The sequence below is a fragment of the Electrona antarctica genome (assembly GCF_951216825.1).
Source record: "Electrona antarctica genome assembly, contig: scaffold_25, whole genome shotgun sequence".
Taxonomy (NCBI): domain Eukaryota; kingdom Metazoa; phylum Chordata; class Actinopteri; order Myctophiformes; family Myctophidae; genus Electrona; species Electrona antarctica.
Window position 1 is genome coordinate 2,767,501 of NW_027637034.1, and position 15,461 is coordinate 2,782,961.

The 15,461-nt window shown below is 45.0% G+C and overlaps 2 protein-coding genes across 2 annotated transcripts in view; both read right to left on the reverse strand.

Annotated features, from left to right (window-relative positions):
- The window catches only part of LOC306919402 (uncharacterized protein), a gene marked incomplete at its 3' end in the record, with an annotated part of 342,672 nt that overhangs the window by 155,191 nt on the left and 172,020 nt on the right, over positions 1 to 15,461 (reverse strand). The window lies entirely within an intron of this gene.
- The window catches only part of LOC306919360 (uncharacterized protein), a gene marked incomplete at its 3' end in the record, with an annotated part of 157,127 nt that overhangs the window by 2,877 nt on the left and 138,789 nt on the right, over positions 1 to 15,461 (reverse strand). The window contains exons 3-6 of the mRNA XM_079532154.1: positions 3,570 to 3,710; positions 2,446 to 2,583; positions 1,880 to 2,023; positions 1 to 457 (exon numbers count right to left, since the gene is read on the reverse strand). The exon at positions 1 to 457 is cut by the window's left edge and continues 449 nt beyond it. Coding sequence (XP_079388280.1) covers positions 1 to 457; positions 1,880 to 1,988 — 566 coding nt within the window. The 5' untranslated portion in view covers positions 1,989 to 2,023; positions 2,446 to 2,583; positions 3,570 to 3,710. The remainder of the gene's footprint in view (positions 458 to 1,879; positions 2,024 to 2,445; positions 2,584 to 3,569; positions 3,711 to 15,461) is intronic.

Here is a 15,461-nt window from a genome sequence, read left to right on the forward strand (position 1 = left end):
CTCTTGGAGTCAGTTTGTTTCGATGAGTTCAGATCCTGGGACAGATTGTGCTGTCCTCCCACATTTTGTGTGTTTTGTGATATCAGTGTGTTTAAAGCTGACTGATCTCCCCTAGTCTCCTCCCACTCATCACTGTCTTCAGTGTCAGATTCAGAACAGTGTGAAGAGAGGAGCTGGTTGTCACTAGTTGGTTGTGATGTTCCACAGTCCTCTACATAAGCTTGTGTTTTCATGTCTACAGTTGAGGTGCCGGCTACAGGCTCTGTCTCTCTGTTTTCATCATCTTCACTTTTCACTGCTAGTAATGTCAACGCTGATCCACCAGCCTCTTGTCTTTGAAGTAGCTCCACTTGTTCATCTTTAATCTCTGGAGCGTGTGGTTCCTCCTGGACCAGACTGGAGATCCTCTCCTCTTCAGGTGGAACCTCCTCTTTACACACAGTGACGTGCAGAAAGTCTACAAAGAAATACAATGTGTTACGACCCTTATGGTCTAGGAGCAAAGGCCCTGCAAAGTATTCAAAAAGAAGGACAACCAGATTACCTTGTAGAGCGTCTATTTTTGGTGCAAAGGATACAATTGGCTTTACACTTCAAGCATTTATATTTTGCCTTATGGCGGCGTTGCTCGCTGAAAGTATCTGACCTACAAGCAAGCTCACAGTGCGTTGTGATGAGACACGCTGTGGACTGTCTTTCGGCAGAGCGACACTGTCGTCAGAATTTCTTCAGTTCGGTCATGACTGTCGTTTGAGGTAATGCAACAAAGTTGTAAGAACGAGACGGCATATTATCAATTGTAGCATATTTGTCATTTACACTTAAACGCCTCGTTTTGAATGATGTTGATATGGCGCTGCAATAGTATTGAGCGTCGCAGTCCCGCCCCCTCGAGAGACCCGGAAAATAAATCCCCGTTCATTTTCCTCATAGACTTTTCAGAAAGTATTTATTTAAAGACGTTTACGCCGCGGACAAAGCCAACTCTTGTCGTGACAAATCATGACAAGAAACACAATTTTTCGGGCCAAACAAAGAATTAAAAAAACGGCAGGTTTTAATACAACACTTTGTTGTTTTTCTTCTTTGTAATTATTTGTTTGGTCCAAAATATTGTGTGTGTTGTCATGATTTGTCACGACAAGAGTTGGCTCTATGGGAAAAATGCATTGGGATTCATTTCCTGGGCCTGGCATCGTCATGAAAGGGGGCAGGACTGCCGTTTGTCGTTCTCCCTTATGGCTCCAAAACTATGGAATGGGCCTGGGCTGGCTTAGCGGTCCAGGCACCTTGGCTGGTAATCCAGCATGACAATATGTCGCAGGTTCAAGTCCCGATCCCGACAAACAAGTTGGTTAGTTGTTGTCTTTTCTGCCCATCTCTCTCCCTGTTTTCTGTCTACCTACAGTAAATCTATCAATAGAGGCAGAAAAGCCCCAACAAATATCTAAAAATAAAAAAACAAACAAACTATGGAATGCACTTCCCATTGCAATCAGAACTCCTGACTCACTCCCAATCTTCCGCCGTAGCCACCACTTCAGACTCCATCGTAGTCCGTAGCACTTGCATTAGCACTTGCCCTAGCCTCGACGACCTTACAGGCCTATGCAAAGGCTCAATTTACGTAACTTAGATAGCATTTTATGTAGACATTGCACATAGTGTATACACAGTTTAATTATATACATATTCCACTGTTAGGTTCTTAGCTTACGTATGATTCTTGATTTGTATTCATGTATTTGATGTATTACCATGTTTTGTTCTTGCTTACTGTACATTACTCTGGATTAAGAGTGTCTGCTAAATGCCTAAATTGTAAATTGTATTCAACTTTACTACAGGTTTAAACCACAGTAAATAAAACACTACATACCTATCTTGTACAATTTTACTACAGGTTGCATCCTTGCATCAAACAGTCCATGTCTCTGGTCCATCTCTGGCTGTTCCCCTGACAATGTTGAATGTCTTTTGGAGGCCATCTCTCTAGATACTGTAGACCTCTCCTTGTGGTGCTCTGTGGAAATCACCAGTAGAAAGACCTTTCATTATAATACATATTCAAATCAAACTTTACCAAGTCTATTGTCTTGTTCAGTATAAAGGAGCAGTCACTAGTTGTTCGAGTGCTAAAATAATTATCCCCATCCTGATGTGAACATCAGCTGAAAATAAATTGTATATTGAATTTGTAAAAGGGAAAGAAAAGTCAAAAAGTAATACAAATAGCCAATCTACAAGCTGCTCAAAACGTGTGGCATCGTGAGCTTGTAAAACATGGTAAAATATTGGACATAGTTTGAATGCTGATTAATCGTGATTAATACATTTTAAACTAAGATGCATCCGATTAAAATGTTTAATCATTTGACAGCCCTACTCAAAAAGTATTTCTTTAAGCAGTATTTTTTTGAAAAATGTCAACAGTCATTGACCCACCAGCCTCTTCTTGTCTTTGAAGTAGCTCCTCTTGTTCATCTTTAATCTGTGGAGGTTGTGCTTCCTCCTGGACCAGACTGGAGCTCCTCTCCTCTTCAGGTGGAACCTCCTCTTTACACACAGGAACGTGCAGAAAGACTAAGAAAAAATACAAAGAGAGAATCAACAGAATACTCTTTGGCCACATTTTCCAAAATTGAACATTGATGGTGCGCTGACTGCGCTCTGTGCTGTATGGCCGTTTGTTTACATTATAGCGTTCTCATAGAAGATTTGAGACGAGTTGAATGTCTTCTCCAGCAGGTTAGTTGTTAACTATGGAATCGCACATTTCCCGTCAGTTGGTGTGTCGGCACCATATATGGTGGTAGGGGTGGGAGAGCGTGCAACATCACGTGACATCATCAGGGATGGAGCACGTGACATCAGGGATGGAGCACATGACATCACGTGACATCATCAGGGATGGAGATCCCTGATTTCATCAATATTAAGCCCATACCTGTATATGGAGATCCCTGATGTCATCAATATTGGCCAGCAACTCTACATCTGACCTCAAACCTCAAACCCTTAGATCTCCATATATGGAGCTGACCTGTGACATGCCATGTGTTGATCCTTCCCCATCCATCCTTCCTCTTCGATGTCTCCCTTTTGACTGATACCTGTCCATTTAAACTCTACACGGGTTCTTAACAGGCCTGAAAATTAAGATCTTAACCCCCATGCCAAAGCGCCAGCGCTCGCCCAGCAGTCTGCTGTCACCCAGGCAGATATGTTGAACTGACACCCTATTCCAAAGCGCCAGCGCTCACCCAGCAGTCTGCTGTCACCCAGGCGGATGCGTGCACGTGACCTGAGGTCGCTTCTCGCCCTCAGGCGTCTTACTGTTACTGAAGTAGATTTAACTGCAAAGCTTATGTGAAGCCATTAATACTTTTACTGCCAAACTGTCGTCCCATTCATAATACATTTTGATCAAAGCAGGGGTCAATGCATCAACACATTCACATTGTTAATGCTAAAATCGATAACCGATTCATATCGGTTCATCTTTACACTCTCAGTACCGACCCACTTTCCCCAAAAAAACAAATAAAGACAGAGTGATTTAAACTTACTGAGGTCCAGGTGGTCTTCAGGTTCCTGTTTAAGGTGGTCTTCAGGTTCCTGGTTAAGGTGGTCTTCAGGTTCCTGTTTAATAGAAAAAGTCGTGGCTGCAGAACTGATCTTCACTTGCAGACTGGACTCCACACACTGGTCTGGAATGAAGGTGACATTAGTAACAACTTTAATAATAAGGTTGTGTTATAAACTACGACAACATTTATTTATATTATGAATCAGAATGTTTTACGTTTTTTTTTAAATCAGACCCGTCTGGACAGAGTGGCGCAGTACTGTACTCGTGCTGTAGTACTGTACTGTACAAGCCACCCTCCCTGGCGCGCACGTGCGTGTGTGAGGCTGCGCAACAGTGACACAGTCAACAAACACTATTTCCGTGCTTGGACGGACAGACACAGTATATCCTCACTGTATATGTTTATTTTCCCTTTTTACCTCCATTATGATGAATTCCTGTTCTGTTCTTTGTCTATATAGAAGTGTCTATTTGTACGTCTCTAAATGTTTTGATGAATTGAACATGGTGGACCCTATTGTAAACAAGTGTAACGCTTAATTGGGTCGTCCACTCACAGTTAACAGCCTTTGTATTGAGTTTGTGCTTGAAATGTACTGTAATTCTGCAAACTGATAATAAATATTTCAATCAATCAATCAATCCTCCCTGGCATGTGTGTGTGTGTAAGATGTAGCTGTAGGCAGAGTAGGAGGCCCTCCACAGAGTGGTCAAGGCTGCAGGGAGGATCATTGGGACCAGTCTCCCAGAGATCTCCACAGTCTTCACCTCCCACTGCCTACGCCGTACAAATAACATCCTACAGGACCAGTTCCACCCAGCACACCATCTTATCCAACGTCTGCCCTCTGGTAGGAGATACCGATCTATCTGGTCCAGAACCAAAAGACTGACCAACAGCCTCTACCCACAGGCTGTCAGGCTGATGAATGAACAACTTGCCCCCCCGCTTCCCCCATCCCTCCCTGACCCTCCTCTATAGTACTATAAGTGTACTGTACTGGACTTGGACTATGCATTGAACTTTGCATTGCTGAACTCTATTATTATTACACTGCACTATTATGTTGCACTAGCACTATTGCACTTTGTGAATCATTTATTACAGTGTTTTTATTTGTATGCCAGTGGTGAAGCTCAACTTTCATTGTTTCGTGCAAGCAATGGCAATAAAGATCTATCTATAGTATGTAAACATCAGGTGAAAATAAAATGTATATTGAAAAAAAGTCAAAAAGTAACACTACAAGGTGCTCAACATGTGTGGTATCGTGAGCTTGTAAAACATGCCATAATCTTGGACAAAGTTTAAATGCTGATTAATCGTGATTAATCTATTTTTAAACTGAGATTAATCTGGTTAAAATGTTTAATCATTTGACAGCCCTACTCAAAATGTATTTCAAAATGTAAAAGTATTTATTTAAGCAGTATTTTTATTGCGTATTTGAAAACATTTGAAAACAGTCATTGACCCACCAGCCTCTTCTGGTCTTTGAAGTAGCTCCTCTTGTTCATCTTTAATCTGTGGAGGTTGTGGTTCCTCCTGGACCAGACTGGAGCTCCTCTCCTCTTCAGGTGGAACCTCCTCTTTACACACAGGAATGTGCAGAAAGACTAGGAAAAATACAAAGAGACTCTATAAAAGGTTTGAATCTTGTACCTCAGTGCAGAGTAGTGGCTGGAAATAGTATCAACAGATTACTCTTTGGCCACATTTTCCTAAATTGAACTTTGATGGTGCACTGCCTGTGCTCTGCAGGTTACAACACTTTTTTTGTGGTTTTTCTTCTTTGTTTGGTCCAAAATATTGTTTGTGTTGTCATGAGTTGTCACGACTCGAGTTGGCTTTGTCCGCGGCGTAACCGTCTTTAAATAAATACTTTTTGAAATGCATTGGGATTCATTTCCTGGTCCATGGTAGGGGGCTGGACTGCGACGCTCTATACACCAACAACCTCTGTGTCCACAGGACGCAACTTTATCGTGGCTGCACTGAAGACTATGGCACTCTCTCGGTCACACACTGTTCTACGTGGAAGTCTAGCACTCTTTCGGTCACCCCCCCCCCCCCCCCCCCCCCCACACACAATTTACAATTTAGGCATTTAGCAGACGCTCTTAATCCAGAGCGACTTACAATAGGCAAGAACAAAAAGCATGGGAATACATCACATATGTAAAAAAAATGCATTTATCGCGAAACATGCGTAAGCTAAGACCGTGACTAGAACATATCTATATAATGACACTATACACTATACACTATACACACACACACACACACACACACACACACAGAGAGAGACACGACATGATGAGCCCTCGATCGTCTTAAACGTATTTCTTGGAACCACTCTGGAATAATATTGATCGTTATACATATACAGGTCTGCTAGCACTAACCTTTTCATCTCAAATTGACCGGCCAAAATAAATCCACGACCGATTTAGTGTGTTGCTCCGCTCGCTTCTCACTCCAGCTTTGAGCTCGGTGGATGCGCTTTCAACGCAAATATGAGTCAGCTGGTTAACGAGCCTTGTTGACCCTGACCCTGGTCCCTGACTTGACTTGACTTGGCAATCAACGGCACTATTAATGGCAGCTGTATAAACGCTTCTCTTTTGTCTCTTATCTTGTGTGTATGCGTGTGTACTGTGTAGGGCAGGCCATTCTTCCCTGTAGACAGGGACTCAAGTGACTTCTAAGTTCCACTTTTCCAAAGAAATTATTTTACATCCACAATGGCAAGCCTATTTGCATTTCGGCTAAGTACAATAATTGCAACTGCAAACAACTTGTGGTTGGTATATTAAGCTATGTTAAATCCACTGTTGCCCACTATTAGTATTTCTTACTGAGTTGTGCTTGCTAATACTACTAGCCTACATAAAAACATATACTGTATAGGCCTATTTGATATTTTTATATATATTTATTTTTAATAAAAAATGTTTTATTATTATTATTTTTGAGTGGTGCAACCACTCCCTTATAGACTAAGATTCTGTGACCATCCTCTGGGAAGGATGGTTTGATGATTGATTTGACCTCTATGGACCCTTTATAAAAGATTTAGCCCCCAGGTCCCTCGCAAAAATCCCGGCATTTTTTGCTAGAGGGCCAAATTCAAAATGGCGTCCGGCGCCATAGCCAAAAATGAACTTTTGATCTAGTAGACCTAGAATCATGTATGAAGACACTTTTCCATACAAGTCAACCATGAGGATTCCAAATTTGACACCCTTTTAATCATAAGACCTCGTTTTGGCCCCCGGAATTCAAGATGGCCGCCATCCATTATTATCCAAACATTACTTTTGTATAGGAAGGCAATCTATTTGGGGGTTGTAATTTTTACAGACACAAAAAACGTGTCAGATAGCATTCTGTGTCACTGGTTTCTGAATCATCGGATTCAAATGACTCCACCCTCCTCCTCTGTGCATCATCCTCCTCCTTATCCTCCTCCTCCTCACTCTCAACTTCCTCGTCTTCTTCAACTGGTGCAGGTAGGTGTGTTGGGAGAGCAGGCCGCATGTGGCAGACAGGAGAACAGCGACCACCCACCACTCCCAATCTGTCCGAGTGGTGAGGGGTGGTGCTTCAGTGTGGGGTGGAGCACTAGATACGCCAAGTAGTTGGTGTAGAGGCAGTGTTGGCGTAGGCTATCTCCATCTGGAGGGAGACAGATTCATTATTTTTTCTTCATTCTCTTCTACTTGGCAGCACAGGCGTCTTGTCTCCATAGATTACCTGTCCCGTATATGCAAATAACTATTGTTCTACCTCCTTCTCAAGGTCAAGGCTATCTCCACACTGTGAGAGCTGCTGCTGTGCCATAGAGCTCTTTACCACCTTGTCATACACTGATGATTTTCCTTTGCCATAGAAGCCTGAGTTGGCATTACAGCCTGCATAAACAGTGAAAAGGATGGTGTCAGCTTCAGACTGCTCAATGCTGTAGTCTACCATTGGTTGTTGTGTTGACAAGTCGATGCAATGTGGGCCAACAGCATAGAGTTGACAATCGCTGCATTCACATTCTGTGAGGTAGCTGCATATTCATTTTTGCAACCACTCATTGTTACTGACTCATTTGAATGCCTTAGCAGAGGGGAAGGTGTCATTCAATTTCATGTACGTGTTGGTAACATGTGCCTTACCCTGTACACGCAGGTCTCGCTCATCATCTTTAGTTGAGTATGCTGCATCGTATGGGTCATTCACACAGATGATATTGTGAGCATCACAATGGCGGGCAAGGATGATGGATTACACCTTGTGGACATAGTCCAACCACTTGTATGGGTTGCAGGAAGAGCTGTCAGCATCATCCCAGAAGTCAGGCAGCCACCTCCAATACTTATTGTTGTTGTATGCTAGCATCCACGGCTGCATAGCACGCAGAGAGCTGACATACTCTTCCCAGTTGTAGATATGGACTGCATGCACATTCTGCATTAGCTGTCATGGACAGGAAGTCCCTCCAGTAGTCTGCCATCTCACTGACCTGATTGGGAGAAAAGGTTGCTGATGAGATTCTTGAGATCTGCATCATCCTCCAGTGCTGCATGGGCAGCAGCAAGGGTTTCCTGGGAGAGACTTGTATTCCTCAGAATATCAAGATTCTCTCGTCTCCTCTGTTAGGTTGGATATCAGCCTGTCCTTGGCCAGCTGACTCATAAGTGCCTCATACATCAGCCTCAAGCAACGCAGCCCCTCTTATAATGCTTGCCTTTCAGCGCACAATCAACAGATCCCTCAGCAATGACTCCTCCCGCGACAAGTATATCTCCTAGCTCACTCCCCTTGTCAGAAGCAGTGAGTGCCTTCTACGGCAATGATTGGATTACAGGTGACCTAAAGAACCTCCTCAATGAAAAGAAGAGAGCTTTCAGGTCAGGTAACAAGGAAGAACTGAAGCGAGTGCAGAAGGAGCTCAAAAAGAGGCTGAAGGAGGGCAGGGACTCCTACCGGCGGAAGTTGGAGAATAGCCTGCAGGACAACAACACAAGAGAGGTATGGAGCAGCGTGAGGAAGATCGTCGGCCAAAAGCAGGCAAAAAATCAGCAGGTGGCTGGAGACCTGGATAGGGCTAATGAGTTAAACCAGTTTTTCAACAGATTTGACCCAGGGGCTCATCCTCCTAGTTCCACCATCAGCTCTCCATCATGCTCTCCTCCTCCTTCCACTCCTCCCCCTAGCTCCTCCTCCTCTTGCTCTTTTCAGCTGCCAGATCACCCCCCCTCCCCCACTGTTAACACCACTGATACACACAACGGCCCCCCCTCCACCCCCATCTTCATCACTACTGCTCAGGTGAAGAGACAGCTGGGGAAACTCCAAACCAGGAAAGCTGCAGGCCCTGATGGTGTGAGCCCGAGGGTCCTCAAAGTCTGTGCAGACCAGCTGTGTGGTGTACTCCAGCATGTTTTTAACCTGAGCCTCCGTCTAGAAACGGTCCCATCATTGTGGAAAACATCTTGCCTGGTACCAGTGCCAAAGAAGAAGAACCCCAGTGTTCTGAATGACTTTAGACCGGTGGCCTTGACATCCCACATAATGAAGACCATGGAAAGACTGGTGCTAGCACACATGAGGCCCCTGGTGAAGACATTCTTAGACCCCTTGCAGTTTGCCTACGAGGCAGACATTGGTGTGGAAGATGCCATCATCTACCTGCTACACAGAGCATACTCCCTTGTAGATGAGCCGGGCAGCACTGTGAGGGTCATGTTTTTTGACTTCTCCAGTGCTTTCAACACCATACAGCCCTTACTACTTGCCGATAAGCTGCTGAGGATGCAGGTGGACTCTCCCATTGTCTCCTGGATCACAGACTATCTGACCAACAGGCCACAGTTTGTGCGGCTGCAAGGATGTGTGTCAGACTGGGTGGTGAGTAACATTGGCGCCCCCCAGGGGACAGTTCTGGCTCCCTTCCTCTTTAGTCTCTACACCTCAGATTTCAGGCACAATACAGCTACTTGCCATTTGCAGAAGTATGCAGATGATTCTGCTATTGTGGCACGTGTCAGTGGAGGCCAAGAGATGGAGTACAGAGGACTGGTTAACAGCTTTGTTCAGTGGTGTAAACAGAACCACCTGTTACTCAACATTGCCAAAACAAAGGAGATCGTGGTGGATTTTAGGAGGAAGGGGGCTCCCCCCCTGTCTCCTGTTTCCATTGAGGGAGAGGATGTGGAGGTGGTCCAGAGCTACAAATATCTGGGCGTGCAATTGGACAACAAACTGGACTGGACTGGGAACACAGATGTCTTATACAAGAAGGGCCAGAGCCGGCTTTACTTCCTGAGGAGGCTCAGCTCCTTTGGTGTGTGTAGGACTCTGCTGAACATGTTCTACCAATCAGTGGTGGCCAGCGCAGTGCTGTATGCGGTGGTATGTTGGGGGGGTAATATCAAGGAAGGCGACAGCAGGAGGCTGAATAGGCTTATCAAGAAAGCTGGATCTGTCCTTGGTACCACCTTGAATACTGTGGAGGAGGTGGCCAAAAGCAGGATGAAGACTAAACTCCTGGCCATCATGGACAATCCCTCCCACCCCCTACATGACACTGTGAAAGGGCAGAAAAGCTCCTTTAGCAACAGACTGAAACACCTAAGTTGCAAGAAGGAGCGCTATAGGAGATAGTTTCTGCCTACAGCAATAAGACTGTACAACTCCACATCTGGTTGGCTTGATCAGGCTGATCAGGTTGTTTAGGATGAGGGATGTGGGATGCAAGCCATCGGACTCTTTAGTAGTGTTTGGTCTGTCAATTGTCATTTTTTAATATTGTAGGTTGACTATGCTTAGATGCCTATTTTAGATGTTTTCTATTACTATAATGTGTTTTTTATTGATGTCTCTATGAGAGTTGCTGTAACACCTTAATTTCCCCTCGGGGATGAATAAAGTACCTACCTACCTACCTACCTACCTATTTGATATTTTTATATATATTTCTTTTTAATACAAAATGTTTTATTATTATTATTTTTGAGTGGTGCAACCACTCCCTTATAGACTAAGATTCTGTGACCATCCTCTGGGAAGGATGGTTTGATGATTGATTTGACCTCTATGGACCCTTTATAAAAGATTTAGCCCCCAGGTCCCTCGCAAAAATCCCGGCATTTTTTGCTAGAGGGCCAAATTCAAAATGGCGTCCGGCGCCATAGCCAAAAATGAACTTTTGATCTAGTAGACCTAGAATCATGTATGAAGACACTTTTCCATACAAGTCAACCATGAGGATTCCAAATTTGACACCCTTTTAATCATAAGACCTCGTTTTGGCCCCCGGAATTCAAGATGGCCGCCATCCATTATTATCCAAACATTACTTTTGTATAGGAAGGCAATCTATTTGGGGGTTGTAATTTTTACAGACACAAAAAACGTGTCAGATAGCATTCTGTGTCACTGGTTTCTGAATCATCGGATTCAAATGACTCCACCCTCCTCCTCTGTGCATCATCCTCCTCCTTATCCTCCTCCTCCTCACTCTCAACTTCCTCGTCTTCTTCAACTGGTGCAGGTAGGTGTGTTGGGAGAGCAGGCCGCATGTGGCAGACAGGAGAACAGCGACCACCCACCACTCCCAATCTGTCCGAGTGGTGAGGGGTGGTGCTTCAGTGTGGGGTGGAGCACTAGATACGCCAAGTAGTTGGTGTAGAGGCAGTGTTGGCGTAGGCTATCTCCATCTGGAGGGAGACAGATTCATTATTTTTTCTTCATTCTCTTCTACTTGGCAGCACAGGCGTCTTGTCTCCATAGATTACCTGTCCCGTATATGCAAATAACTATTGTTCTACCTCCTTCTCAAGGTCAAGGCTATCTCCACACTGTGAGAGCTGCTGCTGTGCCATAGAGCTCTTTACCACCTTGTCATACACTGATGATTTTCCTTTGCCATAGAAGCCTGAGTTGGCATTACAGCCTGCATAAACAGTGAAAAGGATGGTGTCAGCTTCAGACTGCTCAATGCTGTAGTCTACCATTGGTTGTTGTGTTGACAAGTCGATGCAATGTGGGCCAACAGCATAGAGTTGACAATCGCTGCATTCACATTCTGTGAGGTAGCTGCATATTCATTTTTGCAACCACTCATTGTTACTGACTCATTTGAATGCCTTAGCAGAGGGGAAGGTGTCATTCAATTTCATGTACGTGTTGGTAACATGTGCCTTACCCTGTACACGCAGGTCTCGCTCATCATCTTTAGTTGAGTATGCTGCATCGTATGGGTCATTCACACAGATGATATTGTGAGCATCACAATGGCGGGCAAGGATGATGGATTACACCTTGTGGACATAGTCCAACCACTTGTATGGGTTGCAGGAAGAGCTGTCAGCATCATCCCAGAAGTCAGGCAGCCACCTCCAATACTTATTGTTGTTGTATGCTAGCATCCACGGCTGCATAGCATGCAGAGAGCTGACATACTCTTCCCAGTTGTAGATATGGACTGCATGCACATTCTGCATTAGCTGTCATGGACAGGAAGTCCCTCCAGTAGTCTGCCATCTCACTGACCTGATTGGGAGAAAAGGTTGCTGATGAGATTCTTGAGATCTGCATCATCCTCCAGTGCTGCATGGGCAGCAGCAAGGGTTTCCTGGGAGAGACTTGTATTCCTCAGAATATCAAGATTCTCTCGTCTCCTCTGTTAGGTTGGATATCAGCCTGTCCTTGGCCAGCTGACTCATAAGTGCCTCATACATCAGCCTCAAGCAACGCAGCCCCTCTTATAATGCTTGCCTTTCAGCGCACAATCAACAGATCCCTCAGCAATGACTCCTCCCGCGACAAGTATATCTCCTAGCTCACTCCCCTTGTCAGAAGCAGTGAGTGCCTTCTACGGCAATGAGACGCGGCGCTGCTGGGGGAGGGGAGGCATCTGCCGGGGGATTATGTCACTCTACTGCCGCTCCATCTCGTGGGCGCCGCTCCACGCCGCGCTGCCAGGAAAAGGGGCTTTGGCGCTGCCAGGAAAAGGGCCGGGGAAACTGGGATTATGACACTCAACTGCCGCTCGCTTCCGTGGCAGTGTGTTGGTCCAACATGCGTTGCGTCGTGCTTGCGGATAGGGTTAGGGTAAGGGTTTGGGGTAGAGTGTCGGACTGATGCCGCAGAGAAACACTGTCGCCTGCCGCGGGTGTTCTGCGGCTGATGCATGCGTTGCGTCATGCTTTCGGTTAGGGTTAGATTTAGGGTTTGGGGTAGTGTTGGACTGATGCCGCCGAGAAAAACTACTGTACCTCCTGCCACGGGTGTTCCGCGGCTGATGCCGCTGCCAGAAAATGCACTCATCATCACACACTGTGTATGGAAAGGACCAAGAAAGGACATGATGTCATGGTACTGGGTTCTCTGCCTTGATCAGAGTGATGAGGACGTACACGTACACAGGATGATCTCCCAGTAAAAAGGCAAAGGGCATGCGTTTTGTGATACTTGCAACAGGGCAGAGGACGAGGAAATTGAGAGGAGGAGGATGAGGAGGAGGATGATGATGATGATGCACAGAGGAGGGTGGAGTGATCTGAATCTGATGATTCAGAAACCAGTGACACAGAATGCTCTGACACATGTGTTTTGTGTCTGTAAAAATTACAGCCCCCAAATAGTTTGCTTTCCTATTCAAAAGTAATGTTTTCACTCTACTGGATGGCGGCCATCTTGAATTTTGGGGCCAAAACGAGGTCTTATGATTAAAATTGGGTCAGATTTGGAATCCTCATGGTTGACTTGTATGGAAAAGTGTCTTCATACATGATTCTAGGTCATCTAGATCAAAAGTTCATTTTTGGCTATGGCGCCAGACGCCATTTTGAATTTGGCCCTCTAACAAAAAATGCCGGGATTTTTGCGAGGGACCTGGGGGCAAAATCTTTTATAAAGGGTCCATAGAGGTCAAATCAATCATCAAACCATCCTTCCCAGAGGATGGTCACAGAATCTTAGTCTGTGACCCTACTATTACGGAGCTATGTGTGTGTCTGGGTGTCTGGGTATGAGCACAAAAATAGCATGGTTGTTTTTCACCATCTGTGCGCAACCTAACGCACACACAAACACACACGCACGTATTAACTGTATATATGATGCTTTCGGGGGTGCCAATACATTACAGTGACAGTACAGTACAGTAGAGGGTACAGTAGAGGGACAGCCACACGGTCATTTCTCAACCGTTTCGGACGCGGCGCGGTACGCCGGAACCGCCCCCCTGGGCACATTCCTGGGGGTCTGGAACCCCCCCCCCCCCCCCCCCCCCCCGCGAACCCCCTCACGAAGTTGCACCACTCACTTCACACAGGTGTGATTTTTTTTGGGACTCATTTGAATTACCACCTGTGCATTGAAATTACCCATTACCCATTACATTGAAAACCTATTTACATCACTGGAGCTGTGCTGTATGGCCTTTTGTTTACATTGTAGTGTTCTCATAGAAGATGTGAGACAAGCTGAATATTAGGTCAGTGAGTCTTCTTCAGCAGGTTAGTTAATACTGAAGTAGAATTAACTGCAAAGCTTCAGTGAACCCATTCATACTTTTACTGCCGAACCGTCGTCCCATTTATAATACCATCAATGTAGTCACATTGTTAATGCTAAAATCGATAACAGGGTCATATCGGTTCATCTTTACACTCTCAGTACTACCCACTTTCACCAATAAAACAAATAAAGACAGAGTAATTTAAACTTACTGAGAGCCAGGTGGTCTTCAGGTTCCTGTTTGTCTTCAGGTTCCTGTTTAAGGTGGTATTCAGGTTCCTGTTTAAGGTGGTCTTCAGGTTCCTGTTTAATAGAAACAGTCGTGGCTGGAGAACTGATCTTCACCTGCAGACTGGACTCCACACACTGGTCTGGAATAAAGGAATACAATAAATAATTGAATAAGGAATTTGATGTGATATTAATAACTTTCATAAAAAGATAAAAAGACTAATATATTTATGATATTAAACTAAGGGAAAAAAGGAAAGTTTTTTAGAGAAAGGGCACTTTCTGCAAAAGGGCAGGTGCTCAAGCCCCCTAGCAGTGTGACACCCAACCCAAGACCCTAACCTCACAAGGAATACACGGCTGTTTCTGGAGCCACGGGTGAGTTTTAACCAGCGACGCTGACACCCAAACCATAACCCTAACCTCACAGGGAAAACACGGGTGATTTTTAACTGGCAACGCATATTGGGAGCCGCGGCTGTTGTAGGCAGTTGCGGCGTCTGCCACAAAACGAACCAACACTGCCGCGGAACTCCACTAATCTCCCCACCTTCCCGGGCAGGTGCCGCCCCTCCCCCTGGCAGTGCCGCGTCTGATCGCCGGTGTGGGAGAATGCACTCGCTCCTTCTGAATTATGGAGATACAAGGTTTCTCTGCCCGGCAGCAATGATAAAAATGTAAACCCAGCTGCTAGTGAGAATCATGTAGATCTCAGGTTTCACATGGAAACGGTGAGCACAGAACAGAGACCAGATGTCTCCACATTGTGACAGTGTGACTGACAGGCATCAATGTTCAAATGCCCTAATATAGTTAGTCCCCTAATAGTTGGCATTCTGTTGTACAGCTCTCTCAATGTCTCTTTTCCTGATAGATGCATTTTTAAGCTGGTTTAAGCCTTTAAAATAACATTAGCAATATCTCCTAAGCTACAGTACCAAGTCGGCCATACCACTTATGATTTATTTAAAAAAAGAGATGCCAGAGGGGTTTAATAACAAAATGATAGGCAATATTAGGCCCACGCACACACACACACACACACACACACACACACACACACACACACACACACACACACACACACACACACACACACACACACACAGTTACTGGGAA